The following is an 18975-nucleotide window of genomic DNA, read 5'->3' as shown; positions in this document are numbered from 1 at the left end:
CTCAATGTATGCTGCTAGCCCTAGACTTCAGATTTGAATACAACATACATTCAAATACAGTGCCTTACGTATTATTCTTGGAATCTCTTGTCATATTTGCTAACTTATGATTAGATTTGCATTCTTTGTCCCTCCCTGTCATTGTCTGTTTTGACTGAGACGAGGGAGAATTTCACAGAATCACTGAATTGTTATGTTACAGGTGGAGGCCACAGGCGCCATCCTGTCAGGCCAACCTCCTGCCTTTTCCCCACATGTTATTTCTATCAAAGGAACCATCCAATTCCCTTTTAAATGTCCCCGTTGAATCTGCCTCCATCTCATTTCCAGATCTTAACGTCTCTCTGAGTCAGGAAGTGTTTTTCGCACATCACTGTTTGCAGATCACTTTCCACCTGTGCCCTATCGATCTTGTTCCTTTTACAACTGGGGACAGCTTCTCCCGACCCACTCATGTTTCTGACATCCTCTATCAAGCCAGCAGGACACGTGGAGAGAGCAGGGAATAAAACACACCGTGTCCTCAGCTTTATTAATAGGGGCAGAGAGTACAAGAGCGAGGAGGTGGTAGGGACTAGGCCAGACCGCTCAAAACATTCTTAAGCAGGCAGTCCTACCCCTAACCTGGCAATTTGTTTCAGTAAGTGTACAGTGAGAATTACCCGGAGTGAGACAGACAATAGACAATAGACAATAGGTACAAGAGTAGGCCATTCTGCCCTTCGAACCTGCACCACCATTCAATGTGATCATGGCTGATCATTCCTAATCAGTATCCGCTTCCTGCCTTATCTCCATAACCCTTGATTCCACTATCCTTGAGAGCTCTATCCAACTCTTTCTCAAATGAATCCAGAGACTGGGCCTCCACTGCCGTCTGGGGCAGAGCATTCCACACAGCCACCACTCTCTGGGTGAAGAGGTTTCTCCTCATCTCTGTCCTAAATGGTCTCCCCCGTATTTTTAAGCTGTGTCCTCTGGTTCGGCACTCACCCATCAGCGGAAACCTGTTTCCTGCCTCCAGACTGTCCAATCCTTTAATAATCTTATATGTCTCAATCAGATCCCCTCTCAGTCTTCTAAACTCAAGGGTATAAAAGCCCAGTCGCTCCAGTCTGTCAGTGTAAGATAGTCCCACCATTCCAGGAATTGACCTCGTGAACCTACGCTGCACTCCCTCAATAGCCAGAATGTCTTTCCTCAAATTTGGAGACCAGAACTGCACACAGTACTCCAGGTACGGTCTCACCAGGGCCCTGTACAGCTGCAAAAGAACCTCTTTGCTTCTATACTCAATCCCTCTTGTTATGAAGGCCAGCATGCTATTAGCCTTCTTCACTACCTGCTGTACCTGCATGCTGGCCTTCATTGACTGGTGTACAAGAACACCCAGATCTCTCTGTACTGCCCCTTTACCTAAATTGACTCCATTGAGGTAGTAATCTGCCTTCCTGTTCTTGCCACCAAAGTGGATAACCATACATTTATCCACATTAAACTGCATCTGCCATGCATCTGACCACTCACCGAACCTGTCCAGGTCACCCTGTAATCTCCTAACATCCTCATCACATTTCACCCTGCCACCCAGCTTTGTATCATTAGCAAATTTGCTAATGTTATTGCTAATACCATCTTCTATATCATTAACATATATTGTAAAAAGCTGCGGTCCCAGCACTGATCCCTGCGGTACCCCACTGGTCACTGCCTGCCATTCCGAAATGGAGCCGTTTATCAGTACCCTTTGTTTCCTATCAGCCAACCAACTTTCAATCCAAGTTAGTACTTTTCCCCCAATACCATGCGCCCTAATTTTGCTCACTAACCTCCTATGTGGGACTTTATCAAAAACTTTCTGAAAGTCCAGGTACACTACATCTACTGGATCTCCCTCGTCCATCTTCAGAGTTACATCCTCAAAAAATTCCAGAAGATTAGTCAAGCATGATTTCTCCTTCATAAATCCATGCTGGCTCTGACCTATCCTGTTACTACTATCCAGATGTGTCATAATTTCATCCTTTATAATAGACTCCAGCATCTTTCCCACCACTGAGGTCAGACTAACTGGTCTATAATTTCCTGCTTTCTCTCTCCCACCTTTCTTAAAAAGTGGTACAACATTAGCCACGCTCCAATCCTCAGGAACTGATCCCGAATCTATCGAACTTTGGAAAATAATCACCAATGCATCCACGATTTCCCGAGCCACATCTTTCAGTACCCTGGGATGTAGACCATGAAGACAGCGAGGTTGACTATAGATTTAAAAACAGACAAAGATTTATTCACAAAATTACACAATGAAACAGAAAGAACAGAATAAAGAGCCCCTACAGAACTCAGCCGATCCAGCCAGACTTAATGATGCTGTTCCGAATACACACAACAGTCCCAATAAGCAAACCCCCTTTAAACCCCCAGTATAAATGGGACACCTGCTTACAGGGTGATGTTGAAGGGGAGAGAGAGAGTTCCCACACAGCTCCCTGTTGAACTCCCCAGTTCAAGACTGAACTAAAACTGCTCAGCTCAGTTCAGCCAGAGAGCTGACCACTCCCCTTCCATTATACAGGGCACTTCTTAAAATGACCCCTTTGGCCTGAAGTCTCACCTGTTTACACATAATCAAAAGGCCTCGCAAAATCCTTTTCATCTCTGTCCCAACCCAGACCGATCGGAGCCCGGCCTGGTTTATTACCCCTCGGAGAAAATACCAAGGACAGAGTCTCCTTGAGCCAAGGGACAGCCTTTCAGAAAACAAACAGGGCCTAGCTTTGTGATCGAGGTGATGGGGAACTTGTACAGGACCCTGTTTGACCCCAGCTGGAGGACTGGGGACAGTTGTGGGGGCCACGTTATAGGGAAGATGTGAGTGTATCGGAGAGAGTGTGGGGGTGGTTTACAGGAATGGGTCCAGGAATGAGAAACTTCAGTGATGAGGATCGATTGAAGGATTGTTCCCTTGGAGAGAGGAGGCTGAGAGGGAGATTTGATGGAGGTTTTCATCACCATGACAGGGCTGGGCAGAGCAGATCGGGAGAAGCTGTCACTGACGGTAAAACAAACAATATGAGTTGGGTGTTGATTGAAAGTGATCATGAGAAAGAAGCCTTTTCACACAGAGAGTAATTGGGCATTGAAAACACTGCCTGGAATTAAGATGGAGGCATCCGAGAGGGAATTGTTGGATTATTTGAATAGGAATGGTGTTCAAGGTGAGGGGGGGAAGCAGGACATTGGCACTCGGTAGTAGGGCTGCTGCAGGATAGATGGGCTGAATGGTCTCCCTCTGAACCGTGACTGGTCTGTGATTCTGTGAAATGCTGGAGAAACTCGGTGTCTTTGAGACTCGAGGAGTCAGATTAGAGTCAAAACATTCCCTTTCCTTTCTCTCCCACAAAGTGGGAAAGTGTGAGGTCAGGAACTTTATTGGGAAGAATAGAGGCGTGGACTATTTTCTAAATGGGGAGAAAATTCAGAATTCTGACCTGCAAAGAAGCTCGGGAGCTCTAGATTGGGATTCTCTCAAGGTAAATTTGTAGGTTCAGCCAGCAGTTAGGAAGGCAAATGCAATGATGCCATTTATTTTCAGAGGACATGAATTTTAAAGCAGGGATGTATTTCTGAGGCTTGATAAGGTTCTGGTCAGACCACATTTGGAGTATTGTGTACATTTTTGGGCCTCGTATCTCAGGAAGGATGTACTGACCCTGGAATGTGTTCAGAGGAGGTTCATGAGAATGGTCCTAGGAATGAAACGTTTAACATCTAAGGAATGTTTGAGGAAGCTGGGTCTATACTTGATGGAGTTTAGAAAGATGAGGGGGGAATCTAATTGAAACATGTAGAATACTGAATGGCCTAGACAGAATGGATGTTGGGAAGATGATTCCATTGGTAGGAGAGATTAGGACCTGAGGGCACAGCCTTAGTGTAATGGGAAGACCTTTTAGAGCGTAGATGTGGAGAAACTTCTTCAGCCAGGGAGTGGTGAATCTATGGAATTCATTGACATGGAAGGCTGTGGTGGCCAGGTCATTGAGTATATTTAAGACTTGATTGTCAAGGGGATCAAGGGTGACAGGGAGAAAGCAGAACAATGGGGTTGAGAAACTTATCAGCCATGATTGAATGGCTGAGCAGACTCGATGGGCTGAATGGCCTAATTTTTCCTCACGTGTCTTATGGGCTACATCCTTCCTGAGGTATAGGCCACAACATTTCTCACAGTAGGAGCAGGAGGAGGACATTCAGCCCTTTAAGCCTGCTGCCCCATTCAATGTGATCTCCATTGAGCGTCCAATGCAGTCCCGTGTTCCTGCCTTCTTCCCCATACTCTTGGATCCCTTTACTCCTAAGAAATATATCTCACTCCTTTTTGAAAACGTTTAATGTTTTGTCTTCAACTGTCTCTTGTGCAGAGAGTTCTTTGGGTGAAGAAATTCCTCCTCATTTCACTCTAAGATGGCCTACCCTGGACCATAGAGTGTGACCCCTGACCCTGGGCTCCCTGGTCACCTGGAGCATCCTTCCTGTGTTGACCCCTGTCTGGCCCTGATAGAAGTTTATAGGTTTCTATCAAGTCCTCCCTCATTTCTCAGCTCCAGTGATATTGTGCAGATATTGGTGCAGTCCCCCTTCCTCGAGGGGAACTGTAATGGAGCTGAGGTTGAGGGTGGATCAAGGATTACCCATTGGGAGAGAATGAACTTTGACCTTGTTATTTAACCTGAACTCCTGAACACTGAGAGAAGGTTTTGGGGGTTTGTACTGACCCTGAGTCACACCTGGCTCTGTCCACTGGAGTCTGACATCACCCTGGGCTGTGAGGTTGGGAATTCGATGCCATCCTGTCGGGTGTAAAATTCTTGTGCTCAGTTTTGGAATGTATTTTTTTATTCCAGTGAATGTGGAGGTTGATGTCCTGAACATATTCTCATCAGCGGAAAGCATCACACTGGAGGCAAATTACAGTGGGATTGTCAGAAAGACAGTTGGGAGTCACAACTGGAATAATGACAGGAATTACGGCAGGAATAATGACAGGACTTCCACAGGATCCGATTTATCTCTGGAACAGCTGTGGGTCCGGCTCGTGTGTTCGTTTGTGCAGAGCCACGGAGCTCAATGTAAGAGGAAACAGAGAGGGGACAGTAGATCGAAGGATACACAGTACCGCAGCAATGCAGCCCAGGAATGGACCTGCAATAGACTCTATCCCTACTCCCGATATCAAATCACTCTCTTGGTCATTTACCGAGAGCGGTCCAGTTTATGGCTGCACTCGGGACATTACACAGGGATCAGCCGTCAGGTTTATACAGGCCATGCCAGCACCACGCAAGGAGGTGAGAATCGATTTGTTAAAACAGGGGAGAGCGGGATCTGATTACATCTCCCCAACTGCCAACTCTCTGCCCCACCCTCTCTACCCCACACCCAAACCCCTCCCTCCCTACCCCACACCCAAACCCCTCCCTCTCTACCCCACACCCAAACCCCTCCCTCCCTACCCCACACCCAAACCCCTCCCTCTCTACCCCACACCCAAACCCCTCCCTCCCTACCCCACACCCAAACCCCACCCTCTCTACCCCACACCCAAACCCCTCCCTCCCTACCCCACACACAACCCCCCACCCTCTCTACCCCACACCCAAACCCCTCCCTCCCTACCCCACACACAACCCCCACCCTCTCTATCCCACACACCCCCCACCCTCTGTACCCCACACCCAAACCCCTCCCTCCCTACCCCACACACAAACCCCCACCCTCTCTACCCCACACCCCCCCACCCTCTGTACCCCACACCCAAACCCCTCCCTCTGTACCCCACACACCCCCCACCCTCTGTACCCCACACCCAAACCCCTCCCTCTGTACCCCCACACAAACCCCTCCCTCTGTACCCCACACCCAAACCCCTCCCTCTGTACCCCACATCCAAACCCCGCCCTCTGTACCCCACACCCAAACCCCTCCCTCTGTACCCCACACCCAAACCCCACTCTCTCTCTCTGTGTCTGTGTGTGTAGTGTCTGTGTGTGTAGTGTCTGTGTGTGTAGTGTGTGTGTGTAGTGTGCCTCTGTGTGTGTGTAGTATCTGTGTGTATAGTGTCTGTGTTTGTGTAGTGTCTGTATGTGTGTAGTGTCTGTGTGTGTAGTGTCTGTGTGTAGTGTGCCTGTGTGTAGTGTCTGTGTGTTGTGTGTCTGTGTAAATTGTGTGTGTGTGTGTGTAGTGTGTCTGTGTGGAGTGAGTGTGTGTGTGTGTAGTGTGTAGTGTGTGTAGTGTCTGTGTGTGTAGTGTCTGTGAGTGTGTAGTGTCTGAATTGTGTCTGTGTGTTGGTGTACTGTCTGTGTGTAATGTCTGTGTGTAGTATGTGTGCCTGTGTGTTGTGTGTGTGCCTGTGTGTAGTGTGTGTCTGTGTGTAATGTGTGTGTCTGTGTGTGTAGTGTCTGTGTGTGTAGTGTGTGGGTAGTGTGTGTGTCTGTGTGTGTAGTGTCAGTGTGTGTAGTGTCTGTGTGTAGTGTGCCTGTGTGTAGTGTCTGTGTGTTGTGTGTCTGTGTAAGTTTTGTGTGTGTGTGTGCGTGTGTGTGTAGTGTGTCTGTGAGTAGTGAGTGTGTGTGTAGTGTGTCTATGTGTAGTATGTGTAGTGTGTGTGTGTAGTATGTGTGTGGTGTGTGTGTGTGTAGTGTGTCTGTGAGTAGTGAGTGTGTGTGTAGTGTGTCTATGTGTGTGTAGTGTCTGTGTGTATAGTGTCTGTGTGTGTAGTGTCTGTATGTGTGCAGTGTCTGTGTGTGTAGTGTCTGTGTGTAGTGTGCCTGTGTGTAGTGTCTGTGTGTTGTGTGTCTGCGTAAGTTGTGTGTGTGTGTGTGTGTAGTGTCTGTGTGTGTAGTGTCTGTGAGTGTGTAGTGTCTGTATAGTGTCTGTGTGTTGGTGTAGGGTCTCTTGTGTAGTGTATGTGTGTAGTGTGAGTGTGTAACGTGTGTGTAGTGTGTCTGTGTGTAGTATGTGTGTAATGTGTGTGGTGTGTGTGTGTAGTGTGTCTGTGTAGTGTGTGTGTGCAGCGTGTCTGTGTGTAGTGTGTAGTGCGTGTCTGTGTGTAGTGTGTGTGTAGTGAGTGTGTGTGTAGTGTGTCTGTGTGTAGTGTGTGTGTAGTGAGTGTGTGTGTAGTGTGTCTATGTGTAGTGAGTGTGTGTAGTGTATGTGTGTAGTGTGTGTGTGTAGTGTAGTATGTGTGTGGTGTGCCTGTGAGTAGGGTGCCTTGTGTAGTGTATGTGTGTAGTGTGAGTGTGTAACGTGTGTGTAGTGTGTCTGTGTGTAGTATGTTTGTAATGTGTGTGGTGTGTGTGTGTAGTGTGTGTGTGTAGTGCGTCTGTGTGTAGCGTGTCTGTGTGTAGTGAGTGTGTGTGTGTAGTGTGTGTAGTAAGTGTGTTTGTGTAGTGTGTGTGTAGGAGTGTGTGTAGTGTATCTGTGTGTAGTGAGTGTGTGTAGTGTGTGTGTAGTGTGTGTAGTGAGTGTGTGTAGGAGTGTGTGTAGTGTGTCTGTGTGTAGTGAGTGTGTGTAGTGTGTGTGTGAGTGTGTGTAGTCTGTCTATGTGTAGTGAGTGCGTGTGTAGTGTATGTGTGTAGTGTGTGTGTGTAGTGTGCCTTGTGTAGTATGAGTGTGTAACGTGTGTGTAGTGTGTGTGTAATGTGTGTATGGTGTGTGTGTGTGTGTAGTGTGTCTGTGTAGTGTGTGTGTGTAGTGCGTCTGTGTGTAGTGTGTGTGTGTAGTGCGTCTGTGTGTAGTGTAGTGTGGGTGTAGTGTAGTATAGTGTGTGTTGTGTATAGTGTGTGTAGTGTAGTGTGAGTGCAGTGTGTGTGTGTCAGTGTGTGTTGTGTGTCTGTGTGTAGTGAGTGTGTGTGTGTAATGTGTCTGTGTATAGTGAGTGTGTATGTAGTGTATGTGTGTAGTGCATGTGTCTAGTGTAGTGTGTGTGTAGGATGTGTGTGGTTTGTGTAGTGATTGTGTGTGTCTGTGTGTAGTGTGTGTACTGTGCCTGTGTGTATGGTGTCTGTGTGTAGTGTGTGTGTAATGTGTGTGTGGTGTGTATGTCTGTGTGTGTAGTGTGTGTGTCTGTGTGTGTAGTGTGTGTACTGTGTCTGTGTCATGTGTCTGTGTGCAGTGTGTGTAATGTGTGTGTGGTGTGTGTGTGTCTGTGTGTAGTGTATGTGTTTCTGTGTGTGTAGTGTGTATAGTGTCTATGTGTGCAGTGTGTAGTGTGTGTCTGTGTGTTGTTTGTGTGTTGTGTGTCTGTGTGTAGTGAGTGTGTGCGTAGTGCGTGTGTGTGTGTGTAGTGTAGTGTGTGCGGTATGTGTGTGGTGTGTGTAGTGATTGTGCGTAGTGTGTGTGTAATGTGTGTGTGTAGTGTGTGTGTGTCTGTGTGTATAGTGTGTGTGTCTGTGTCTGTGTGTGCTGTATGTGTGTAGTGTGTGTGTAGTGTGCCTGTGTGTAGTGCATGTGTGTAGTGTAGTGTGTGTGTAGTTTGTGTGTGGTGTGTGTAGTGATTGTGTGTAGTGTGTGTGCGTAATGTGTGTGTGTGTAGTGTGTGTGTGTCTGTGTGTGTAGTGTGTATGTGTCTGTGTGCAGTGTGTTTGTAGTGTGTGTGTCTGTGTATAATGTGTGTGTGTCTATGTCTGTGTGTGCTGTGTGTGTGCTGTGTGTGTGTAGTGTGTGTGCAGTGTGTGTGTGTGTGTCTGTGTGTGTAGTGTATGTGTGCCTGTGTGTGTTGTGTGTGTGTAGTGTGTGTGTGTGTGTGTGTGTGTGTAGTGTGTGTATGCAGTGTGTCTGTGTGTGCAGTGTGTCTGTGTGTGCAGTGTGTCTGTGTGTGTCTGTGTATACAGTGTGTTCGTGTGTCTGTGTGTGCGTCTGTGCATGTGCATGTGTGTCTGTGTTTGCGTCTGTACATTTGTGTGTGTCGGTGTGTCTGTGTGTCATGTGTCTGTGCGTATGTGCGTTCGTGTGTCTCTGTGTGTGTGTGGGTCCGTGAGCACATGCGTGTGTCTGTGTATGTAGTGTGTCTGTGTGTGCGTCTGTATGTTTGTGTGTGTAGTGTGTGTGTGCGTCTGTGCATGTGTGCGTGCGTGTGTCCGTGTGTGTGTGTGTGTGAGTGTGTGGGGGTCTGTGTGCACGTGCGTGTGTCTGTGTGTGTAGTGTGTGTGTGTCTGTGTGTAGTGTTTGTGTCTTTGTTTGTAGTGTGTGTGTAATGTGTGTCTGTGTGTGTAGTGTGCGTGTAGTGTGTGTGCATAGTATGTGTCCGTGTGTGTGTAGTGTGGATAGTGTCAGTGTGTGTAGTGTGTGTGTGTGTGTGTGTGTGTGTAGTGTGTAGTGTGCGTGTAGTGTGTAGAGTGTGTATACTGCCTGTGTGTGTAGTGTGTGTATAGTGTGTAGTGTGTGTCTGTGTGTATGTGTAGTGTGGATAGTGTCTGTGTGTGTAGTATGCAGTGTGTGTAGTGTGTGTGTAGTGTGTAGAGTGTGTATAGTGTCTGTGCGTATGCATGTGTGTGTCTGTGTGTATTGTGTTTATGTGTCTGTGTGTAGTGTGTGTATTTCTGTGTGTGTAGTGTGTGTGTGCCTGTGTGTAGTGTGTGTGTCTGTGTGTGTAGCGTGTGTGTGTGTAGCGTGTGTGTGTCTGTGTGTGTAGTGTGTGTCTGTGTGTGTAGTGTGTCTGTGTGTGCATCTATGCATGTTTGTCTGTGTGTGTCTGTGCATGCAGTGTGTGTCTGTGTATAGTGTGTCTGTGTGCCTGTGTGTGCAGTGTGTCTGTGTGTGCAGTGTGTCCGTGTGTCTATGTGTCTGTGTGTGCGTCTGTGCGTGTGTGTCTGTGTGAGCAGTGTGTGTGCAATGTGTGTGTCGTGTGTGTGTGTCTGTGTGAGTAGTGTGTTTGTGTGTAGCGTGCGTCTGTGCATGCAGTGTGGGTGTCTGTGTGTAGTGTGTGTATGTAGTGTGTGTGTCTGTATATAGTGTGTGTGTGTCTATGTGAGTCTGTGTGTGCAGTGTGTGTGTGTTGTGTGTGTGTATCTGTGTGTAGTGTGTGTCTGTTTGTGTAGTGTGTGTGTGTCTGTGTGTGTAGTGTGTGTGTGTGTCTGTGTGTGTCTGTGTATGCAGTGTGTGTGTAGTGTGTGTGTCTGTGTGTAGTGTGTGTGTCTGTGTCTGTGTGTAGTGTGTGTGTGTCTGTGTGTGCAATGTGTCTGTGTGTGCAGTGTGTCTGTGTGTTTGTGTGTGCGTGTGCGTCTGTGTGTGTCTGTGTGTACAGTGTCTGTGCGTGTCTGTGTGTGCAGTGTGTCTGTGTGTGCAGTGTGTCCATATGTCTGTGTGTGCATCTGTGCGTGTGTGTCTGTATGTAGTGTGTGTGTAGTGTGTGTGTCTGTGTGTGCGTGTGTGTCTGTGTGTAGTGTGCCTGTGTGCCTGTGTGTGCAGTGTGTCCGTGTGTCTGTGTGCGCACTGTGCGTGTGTGTCTGTGTGTGTGTTGTGTGTCTGTTTGTGGGTCCGTGTGCGCGTGCCTGTGTCTGTGTGTGCATGCGTGTGTGTCCCTGTGTCTGTGTGCGTGTGCGTACATGTGTGTGTCTGTGTGCGTGTGTCCCTGTGTACATGCGTGTGTCCCCGTGTACGTGTGTGTGTTTGTGTGCGTAGTGTGTGTGTGTGTCTGTGTGTAGTGTGTGTGTAGTGTGTGTGCCTGTGTGTAGTGTGTGTGTGTCTGTGTGTGCAGTGTGTTTGTGTAGTGTGTGTGTCTGTCTGTCTGTGTAGTGTGTGTGTGTGTCTGTGTGTAGTGTGTGTGTGTCTGTGTGTGCAGTGTGTTTATGTAGCTTGTGTGTCTGTGTGTGTAGTGTGTGTGTGTAGTGTGTGTGTTTGTGTGTAGCGTGTGTGTGTCTGTGTGTAGCGTGTGTGTGTCTGTGTGTGTCTGTGTATAGTGTGTGTGTCTGTGTGTAGTGTGTGTATTGTGTGTCTGTGTATAGTGTGTGTGCCTGTGTGTGCAGTGTGTGTGTGTAGTGTGTGTGTGTGTCTGTGTGTAGTGTGTGTGTCTGTGTGTGCAGTGTGTCTGTGTGTGCGTCAGAGCTTGTGTGTCTGTGTGTGCTGTGTGTGTGTGTAGTCTGTGTGTGCAGTGTGTCTGTGTAGCATGTGTATGTCTGTGTGTGTAGTGTGTGTGTGTCTGTGTGTGTAGTGTGTGTGTATCTGTGTGTAGTGTGTCTGTGTGTGCAGTGTGTCCGTGTATCTGTGTGTGTGTCTGTGCGTATGTGTCTGTGTGTGCAGTGTGTGTGCGTAGTGTGTGTGTGTCTGTGCGCAGTGTGTCTGTGTGTGCAGTGTGTCCGTGTGTCTGTGCGTGCGTCTGTGCGTGTGTGTTTGTGTGTGTGTGTGTGTGCAGTGTGTGTGTCTGCGTATGCAGTGTGTCTGTGTGTCTGTGTGTGCAGTGTGTCTGTGTGTGCAGTGTGTCCGTGTGTCTGTGTGTGTCTGTGAGTAGTGTGTGTGTGTGTCTGTGTGTGTAGTGTGTGTGTCTGTGTGTAGTTTGTGTGCAGTCTGTCTGTGTGTGCAGTGTGTCCGTGTGTCTGCGTGCGCGTCTGTGCATGTGCGTGTGTGTCTGTGTGTGCGTTTGTGTGTCTGTGTGTGTGCGTGTGTGCATGCGTGTGTATCTGTGTGTGCATGTGTCCTGTGTACATGCGTGTGTCCCTGTGTACGTGCGTGTGTCCCTGTGTACATGTGTGTGTCCCTGTGTACATGTGTGTGTCCCTGTGTGTACGTGTGCCCCTGTGTACGTGCATGTGTCTCTGTGTACGTGCATGGGTCCTTGTGTACGTGTGTGTATCTGTGTATGTGCGTGTGTCCCTGTGTACGTGCGTGTGCCCCTGTGTACGTGTGTGTCTGTGTGTACGTGTTTCCCTGTGTGCATGTGTGTGTCTGTGTGTACGTGTCCCTGTGTACGTGTGTGTCTGTGTGTGCATGTGTCCCTGTGTGCGTGTGTCCCTGTGTACGTGCGTGTGTCCCTGTGTACGTGTGTGTACGTGTTTATGTGTGTGTGTGTCCATGTGTCTGTGTGTGCGTAGAGGGGGAGGTTAGAAAGAGGTTAGAGTTTTAACTAGTAGAGATACACGTCACTGGTTAATACCTGTTCACCTTTAGCTGAACGTATTTATTTGTAATAAAGATTAATTCTTGTTAAGTACAGAAACTGGTGGATGCTTTCTGTAAACCCTGACCCTGGGGGAGCAGGTGATGGTCTGTCAGTACGGATCAATCCTGATCCAGAAAGGCAAAAGTGAGGACTGCAGATTCCGAAGGTCAGAGTCTAGAACAGAGCAGTGCTGGAAAAGCACGGCAGGTCAGCAGCATCCGAGGAGCAGGCAGGGGAAGGTGCCAGGATGGCAGGGTTGGTTGTAGGGGGGCGTGGACCTGACCAGTAGTCACGGAGGGAACGGTCTTTGCGGAAGGCGGAAAGGGGTGGGGAGGGAAATATATCCCTGGTGGGGGGGGTCCGTTTGGAGGTGGCGGAAATGTCGGCGGATGATTTGGTTTATGCGAAGGTTGATAGGGTGGAAGGTGAGCACCAGGGGGCATTCTGTCCTTGTTACGGTTGGAGGGGTGGGGTCTGAGGGCGGAGGTGCGGGATGTGGACGAGATGTGTTGGACATCTTTAACCACGTGGGAAGGGAAATTGCGGTCTCAAAGAAGGAGGCCATCTGGTGTTTCTGTGGTGGAACTGGTCCCCTGGGAGCAGATACGGCGGAGGCAGAGGCACCTTCCCCTACCACCGCAGGAACTGTAAAACCTGCGCCCACACCTCCTCCCTCACCACTAATCCAGAATCTGGTCTCCAGTATCTGCAGTCATTGTTGTTACCTCTATCTGATATTATATCAGGCTATCATGATGGACAGAAACCAAAAGAACTGCGGATATTGTAAATCAGAAACAAAACCAGAAATTGCTGGAAAAGCTCAGCAGGTCTGGCAGCATCTGCGGAGAGAGAAACAGAGTCAATGTTTCAAATCCCAGTCACCCTTCTGCACTGTGCTGAGGATCACCAGACCCGAAATGTGAACTCTGGTCTCTCTCCGCAGATGCTGCCAGACCTGCTGAGCTTTTCCAGCAATTTCTGTTTCAATTTGGAAATAACTGCGTCTTAACTTAAACAAAGGGAGTGAGAATGCGATGAGGGTAGAGTTAGCTAACGTGAGCTGGGCAGATAGATGAGCAGAGACCATAAGCCAGCATTGCCAGGTAGAGATCATCAAACAACACAGCATAGGAACAGGCCATTCAGCCCAAGATGTGGTGCCGAATTAAACTAATCCCTCTGCCTGCCCACAGTCCATATCCATCCATCCTTTGCATATTCATGCTAATCTAAAAGCCCCTTTAACACCCTTACTGTATCAGCCTCTCCCACCACCCAGCCCCTGGCAGGGTGTTCCAGACTCCTATCACTCTCCGTATAACAAGACTTGCCCCTCTTGTTTCCTGTGAATTTGCCCCCCTCCTCCCCTCACCTTAAATGCAGATCCCCTAGTTTGAGACATTTCATCTCTGGGAAAAGGATTCTAACCTTTGACCCTATCAATTGCATCATAATTCCAAAAACTTCTATCACGTCTCCCCTTCAGCATCTGGTGCTCCAGAGAAAACATCCCGGGGTTTTCCAGTCTCTCCTTAGAGCTAATACCCTCCAATCCTGGGAAACCTCTAATCCTGGGAAACCTCTAATCCTGGGAAACCTCTAATCCTGGGAAACCTCTTCTGCACTGTCTCCAAACTCTCCCCATCCTTCCTGTGACTGACCAGAATTGAACACAAGTGTGGCCTAACCAGAGTCTTATCGAGCTGTAACATTATATCCTGACCCTTGTACTCAATTCCCCGATCAACAAAGGCAAACATGCCATCTGCCATCGTTACCATCCTATCTACTGGTGTGGCCACTTTCAGGAGCTATGGTCTTGAACCCCAAGACCCTTCTGCCCATCAATGCTGTTCAGGGTCCTGCCATTAACTGTATGCTTTTTCTTGACATTTGATCTCCCAAAGTGCAGCACCTCACACTTGCCCAGGGTAAACTCCATCTGCCATTTCACCACCCATATCTGCAACTGATCGATATTCCCGCTGCATCCTTTGACAACCTTCTAGGCTACCCACAACTCCACCCATCTTTGTATTGTTGCAAACTTACTCACCGACACATTTATATTTTCATCTAAGTCATTTACATATATCACAAACAGCAGTGATCCCACTCTGGACCCCTGTGGGACACCACTAATCACCGCCCTCCAGCCCTCTACCACCACCTCGACCTCAGTGGGCAAACCAATGCTGAATCCACTCGGCCAAGTCATCGTGGATCCCGTGCACCTCAATCTTCTGGCTGAGCCAACCAGGAGGGACCTTGTCAAAAGCCAAACTAAAATCCATGGAGATAATATCCACTGCTCTAACCTCAATCATCTTCGTCATCACCTTGAAAAACTCAACCAAGTTAGTAAGACGCGACCTGCCATGCACAAAGCTGGACTGACTGTCCCTAATTAGGCCAGGCTTTCGCAAAAGAGTGTAAATCCTATCCATAAGAACTCTTTTTCAATAGCTTCCCAAACACCGATGGGAGACTCCTCAGTCTATAGTTTCCTGGATTATCCCTATTTCCTTTGAACAAGGAGCAGCATTGTCAGTCCTTCAGGACCGTTCAAGTGGTTAGCAGGGATACAAAGATCTTGGTCAAGACCCCAACAATCTCCTTTCTTGCTCCTCTCAATAACCTGGGGGTAGATCCCATCGGGCCTTGGGGACTTAATGCTATTCAAGACTCAATGTTACTTCTTTCTTGATCTCAGAATGTTGTAGCATATTAGCATATCCTTCTCCTGGGTGACTACCGACACAAGTACTCATTTAGGATGTCGCCCACATCCTCTGCCTCCGTGCACACGTTCCCACCTCTATTCTTGAGTGCTTCTACATTTTCCGTGGTTGTCCTCTTGTTTTTAGAGTATAGAACATAGAACATAGAAAGATACAGCGCAGTACAGGCCCTTCGGCCCTCGATGTTGCGCCGACCAAATCCTACCTAACCTATACTAGCCCAATAACTTCCAAATGCCTATCCAATGCCCACTTAAATGACCATAAAGAGGGAGAGTCCACCACTGCTACTGGCAGGGCATTCCATGAACTCACAACCCGCTGTGTAAAGAATCTACCCCTAACATCTGTCCTATACCTACCACCCCTTAATTTAAAGCTGTGTCCCCTAGTAACAGCTGACTCCATTAGCGGTAAAAGGTTCTCAGTGTCGACCCTATCTAAACCCCTAATCATCTTGTACACCTCTATCAAATCTCCCCTAAACCTTCTCTTCTCCAATGAGAACAGCCCCAAGTGCCTCAGCCTTTCCTCATACGATCTTCCTACCATACCAGGCAACATCCTGGTAAACCTCCTCTGCACCCGTTCCAGGGCCTCCACATCCTTCCTATAGTATGGCAACCAAAACTGCACACAATACTCCAGATGAGGCCGCACCAGAGTCTTATACAACTGCAACATGACCTCAGGACTCCGGAACTCAATTCTTCTACCAATAAAGCCTAGTACACCATATGCCTTCTTCACAGCACTATTTACCTGGGTGGCAACTTTCAGAGATCTGTGTACATGGACACCAAGATCCCTCTGCTCATCCACACTACCAAGTAGCCTACCATTAGCCCAGTAATCCATCTTCTTGTTACTCCTACCAAAGTGAATGACTTCACACTTAGCTACATTGAACTCCATTTGCCACCTTTCTGCCCAGCTCTGCAACCTATCTATATCCCGCTGTAACCTGCCACATCCTTCTTCACTGTCCACAACTCCACCGACCTTTGTGTCATCCGCAAACTTGCTCACCCAGCTTTCAAGCCCCTCCTCTAGATCATTTATAAAGATAACAAACAGCAATGGTCCCAAAACAGATCCTTGTGGAACACCGCTAGTAACTGCACTCCAAGATGAACCTAGTCCATCAACTACTACCCTCTGTCTCCTTCCAGCCAGCCAATTCCTAATCCAAACCTCTAATGCACCCTCAATGCCATACCTCCGTAGTTTTAGCATTAGCCTACCATGGGGTACCTTATCGAACGCCTTGCTAAAATCCATATACACAACATCTGCTGCTTTACCCTCGTCCACCTCCTTAGTCACCTTCTCAAAGAACTCAAGAACTCAGTATGTATAGAATTCCTTGGATTCTCTTTAACCCTACTTTCCAAGGCCATTTAATGGCCCCTCCTTGCTACCCTAATTCCCTGCTTGTGTTCTTCCCTGCTTTCTTTAGATTCCTTATGAGCTGTGTCTGTTTTCAGCTTCTGAAACCTTATATTTGCTGCCTTTTCTCTTTTGATTAAATTGGCAAGCACCCTTCTTATCCAATGGTCCCTTACTTTGTCAACCTTGTCCTTCTCCTTACTGGAACATGCCTGCCCTGAACTCTCAACAGCTGGTCTTTAAACAGCACCCTGATGTCAAATGTGGACTCGCTAGATAACAGCTCCTCCAAGTAACACTCCCTAGCTCGTGTCTAAAATGGACAGAATTTGCCCTCCCCCCAATTCAGTACCTTCCTGCAAGGTCCTGAATTATCATTACTCATAGCTAGCTTAAGACTTTAGGAGTTGTGATCACTGTTTACAAGATACTTAACACCCTCCCATCCTGGCACCTTCCCCTGCCCCCGCAGGAACTGTAAAACGTGCGCCCACACCTCCTCCCTCACCTCTATCCAAGGCCCTAAAGGAGCCTTCCACATCCATCAAAGTTTTACCTGCACATCCACTAATATCATTTATTGTATCCGTTGCTCCTGATGTAGTCTCCTCTACATTGGGGAGACTGGGCGCCTCCTAGCAGAGCGCTTTAGGGAACATCTCCAGGACACCCGCACCAATCAACCACCGCCCCGTGGCCCAACATTTCAACTCCCCCTCCCACTCTGCCGAGGACATGGAGGTCCTGGGCCTCCTTCAATGCCGCTCCCTCACCACCAGATGCCTGGAGGAAGAACGCCTCATCTTCCACCTCGGAACACTTCAACCCCAGGGCATCAATGTGGGCTTCAACAGCTTCCTCATTTCCCCTTCCCCCACCTCACCCTAGTTCCAAACTTCCAGCTCAGCACCGCCCTCTTGAACGATCCAACCTGTCCATTTTCATTCCCACCTATCCAGTCCACCCTCCTCTCTGACCTATCACCTTCTCCGCCACCCCCATTCACCTATCCCAACTATCTTCCCCCCCTCCCATTTATCTCTCAGTCCCCCCCCCCCCCCCCCCCCCCGGCCCACAACCCTCATTCCTGATGAAGGGCTTATTCCTGAAATGTTGATTCTCCTGCTCCTCGGATGCTGCCTGACCGGCTGTGATCGACGCTGGTCTCCAGCACCCTCCAGCCCTCACCTTCTCCCTCCTGTGCAGGTCGGTGTCCTGTAATCAGTGGGGGCCCACAGGAATCTGCACTGTCTCCATTCCACACGAACCACTTGGAGGAAGGAGGCAAACGCACTGTAACCACATTAGCAACTGACATAAAAATCGATGGAGAGGCAGATGGGGAGCAGGGATAGATTGAGTTTCCAGAGAGATATTGATGGGTTAGTGAGCAAAACATTGTCTGATGGAGTGTAATGTGGGAAAGTGTGAGGTGGTTTAGTTGGGAAAGGGAGAAAAACACAAATATTATTGAAATGAAGAGGAGCTGCAGAAAGCTGCAACACAAAGGGGCTTGGGGGAACGTGTACACCAAACCCAGAAAGCTCACACACAGGGGACAGCAGGTCATCGGGAAGGGCGAATGGAGTGTTGGCCCATATTTCAGGAAGGTTGGAGTGTAAGGGAAGTCTTACTGGAAGTGTACAGGCTGCTGGGGAGAGCACGTCTGGAGCACTGCCAGCTGTTTTAGTCCCTTATTGAAGAGAAAGACACCAGTTCATTGGAGGCAGCTCAGAGAAGGTTCCCTTTGATGATCCCAGTTTGGGGAGGGAAGGGGTTGTCTTAGGAGCAAAGGTTAAACAGGTTGGGACTCTACCCACTGGGGTTTAGAGAGTGAGAGGTGGTCTCACTGAAACAGACTGGATTCTCAAGGGGTTTGTCAGGGTCAACGCTGAGAGAGTGTTCCCCCTCAGGGGAGAGTCTGGGACCAGAGGGTACAGTCTCTGAATGAAGGGGCACCGATGTCAGACTGAGATGGGGAGGAATTCCTTCTCTCAGAGGGAACTCCTTGTCACAGGGAGGGCTGTGGGGGCAGAGTCCTCGTGTATATTTAAGGCTGAGAGAGATTCTTGATCAGTCACTGGGTCAAGGGGAAGACCAGGAAAGTGGGTGTGAGGAATGTCAGATCAGCCATGATCCTGTTGGATGGGGAAGCAGACTCAAGGGGCTGAATGGCCTCCTCCTGTTCCTATCTCTTCTGGTCTTATCTCCTTTTTGAAACATTCAAAGTTTTTGCTTCAGACATTTTCTGTGGCAGAGAATTCCACAGATTCCCCACAGGATCCCCACAGGATCCCCACAGATTCCCCACAGATTCCCCACAGGGTTCCCACAGGCTCCCCACAGATTCCCCACAGGCTCCCCACAGATTCCCCACAGATTCCCCACAGGATCCCCACAGATTCCCCACAGATTCCCCACAGGCTCCCCACAGATTCCCCACAGATTCCCCACAGATTCCCCACAGGGTCCCCACAGGCTCCCCACAGATTCCCCACAGGATCCCCACAGATTCCCCACAGGCTCCCCACAGGCTCCCCACAGATTCCCCACAGGATCCCCACAGATTCCCACTGGCTCCCCACAGGCTCCCCACAGATTCCCCACAGATTCCCCACAGGGTCCCCACAGATTCCCCACAGATTCCCCACAGGATCCCCACAGATTCCCCACAGGATCCCCACA

The 18975-nt window shown here is 48.7% G+C and overlaps 1 protein-coding gene across 1 annotated transcript in view; it reads left to right on the top strand.

Annotated features, from left to right (window-relative positions):
• The window catches only part of LOC132829715 (uncharacterized), a 76357-nt gene that overhangs the window by 22469 nt on the left and 34913 nt on the right, over positions 1 to 18975 (top strand). Inside the window, exon 2 of the mRNA XM_060847083.1 lies at positions 4911 to 5354. Within this exon, the coding sequence (XP_060703066.1) occupies positions 4911 to 5354 (444 nt within the window). The remainder of the gene's footprint in view (positions 1 to 4910; positions 5355 to 18975) is intronic.

This window comes from Hemiscyllium ocellatum, chromosome 2 (assembly GCF_020745735.1).
Source record: "Hemiscyllium ocellatum isolate sHemOce1 chromosome 2, sHemOce1.pat.X.cur, whole genome shotgun sequence".
NCBI classification, from domain to species: domain Eukaryota; kingdom Metazoa; phylum Chordata; class Chondrichthyes; order Orectolobiformes; family Hemiscylliidae; genus Hemiscyllium; species Hemiscyllium ocellatum.
The sequence above is the reverse complement of the archived record's forward strand: the minus strand, read 5'-3'. Positions and strand labels throughout refer to the sequence as shown.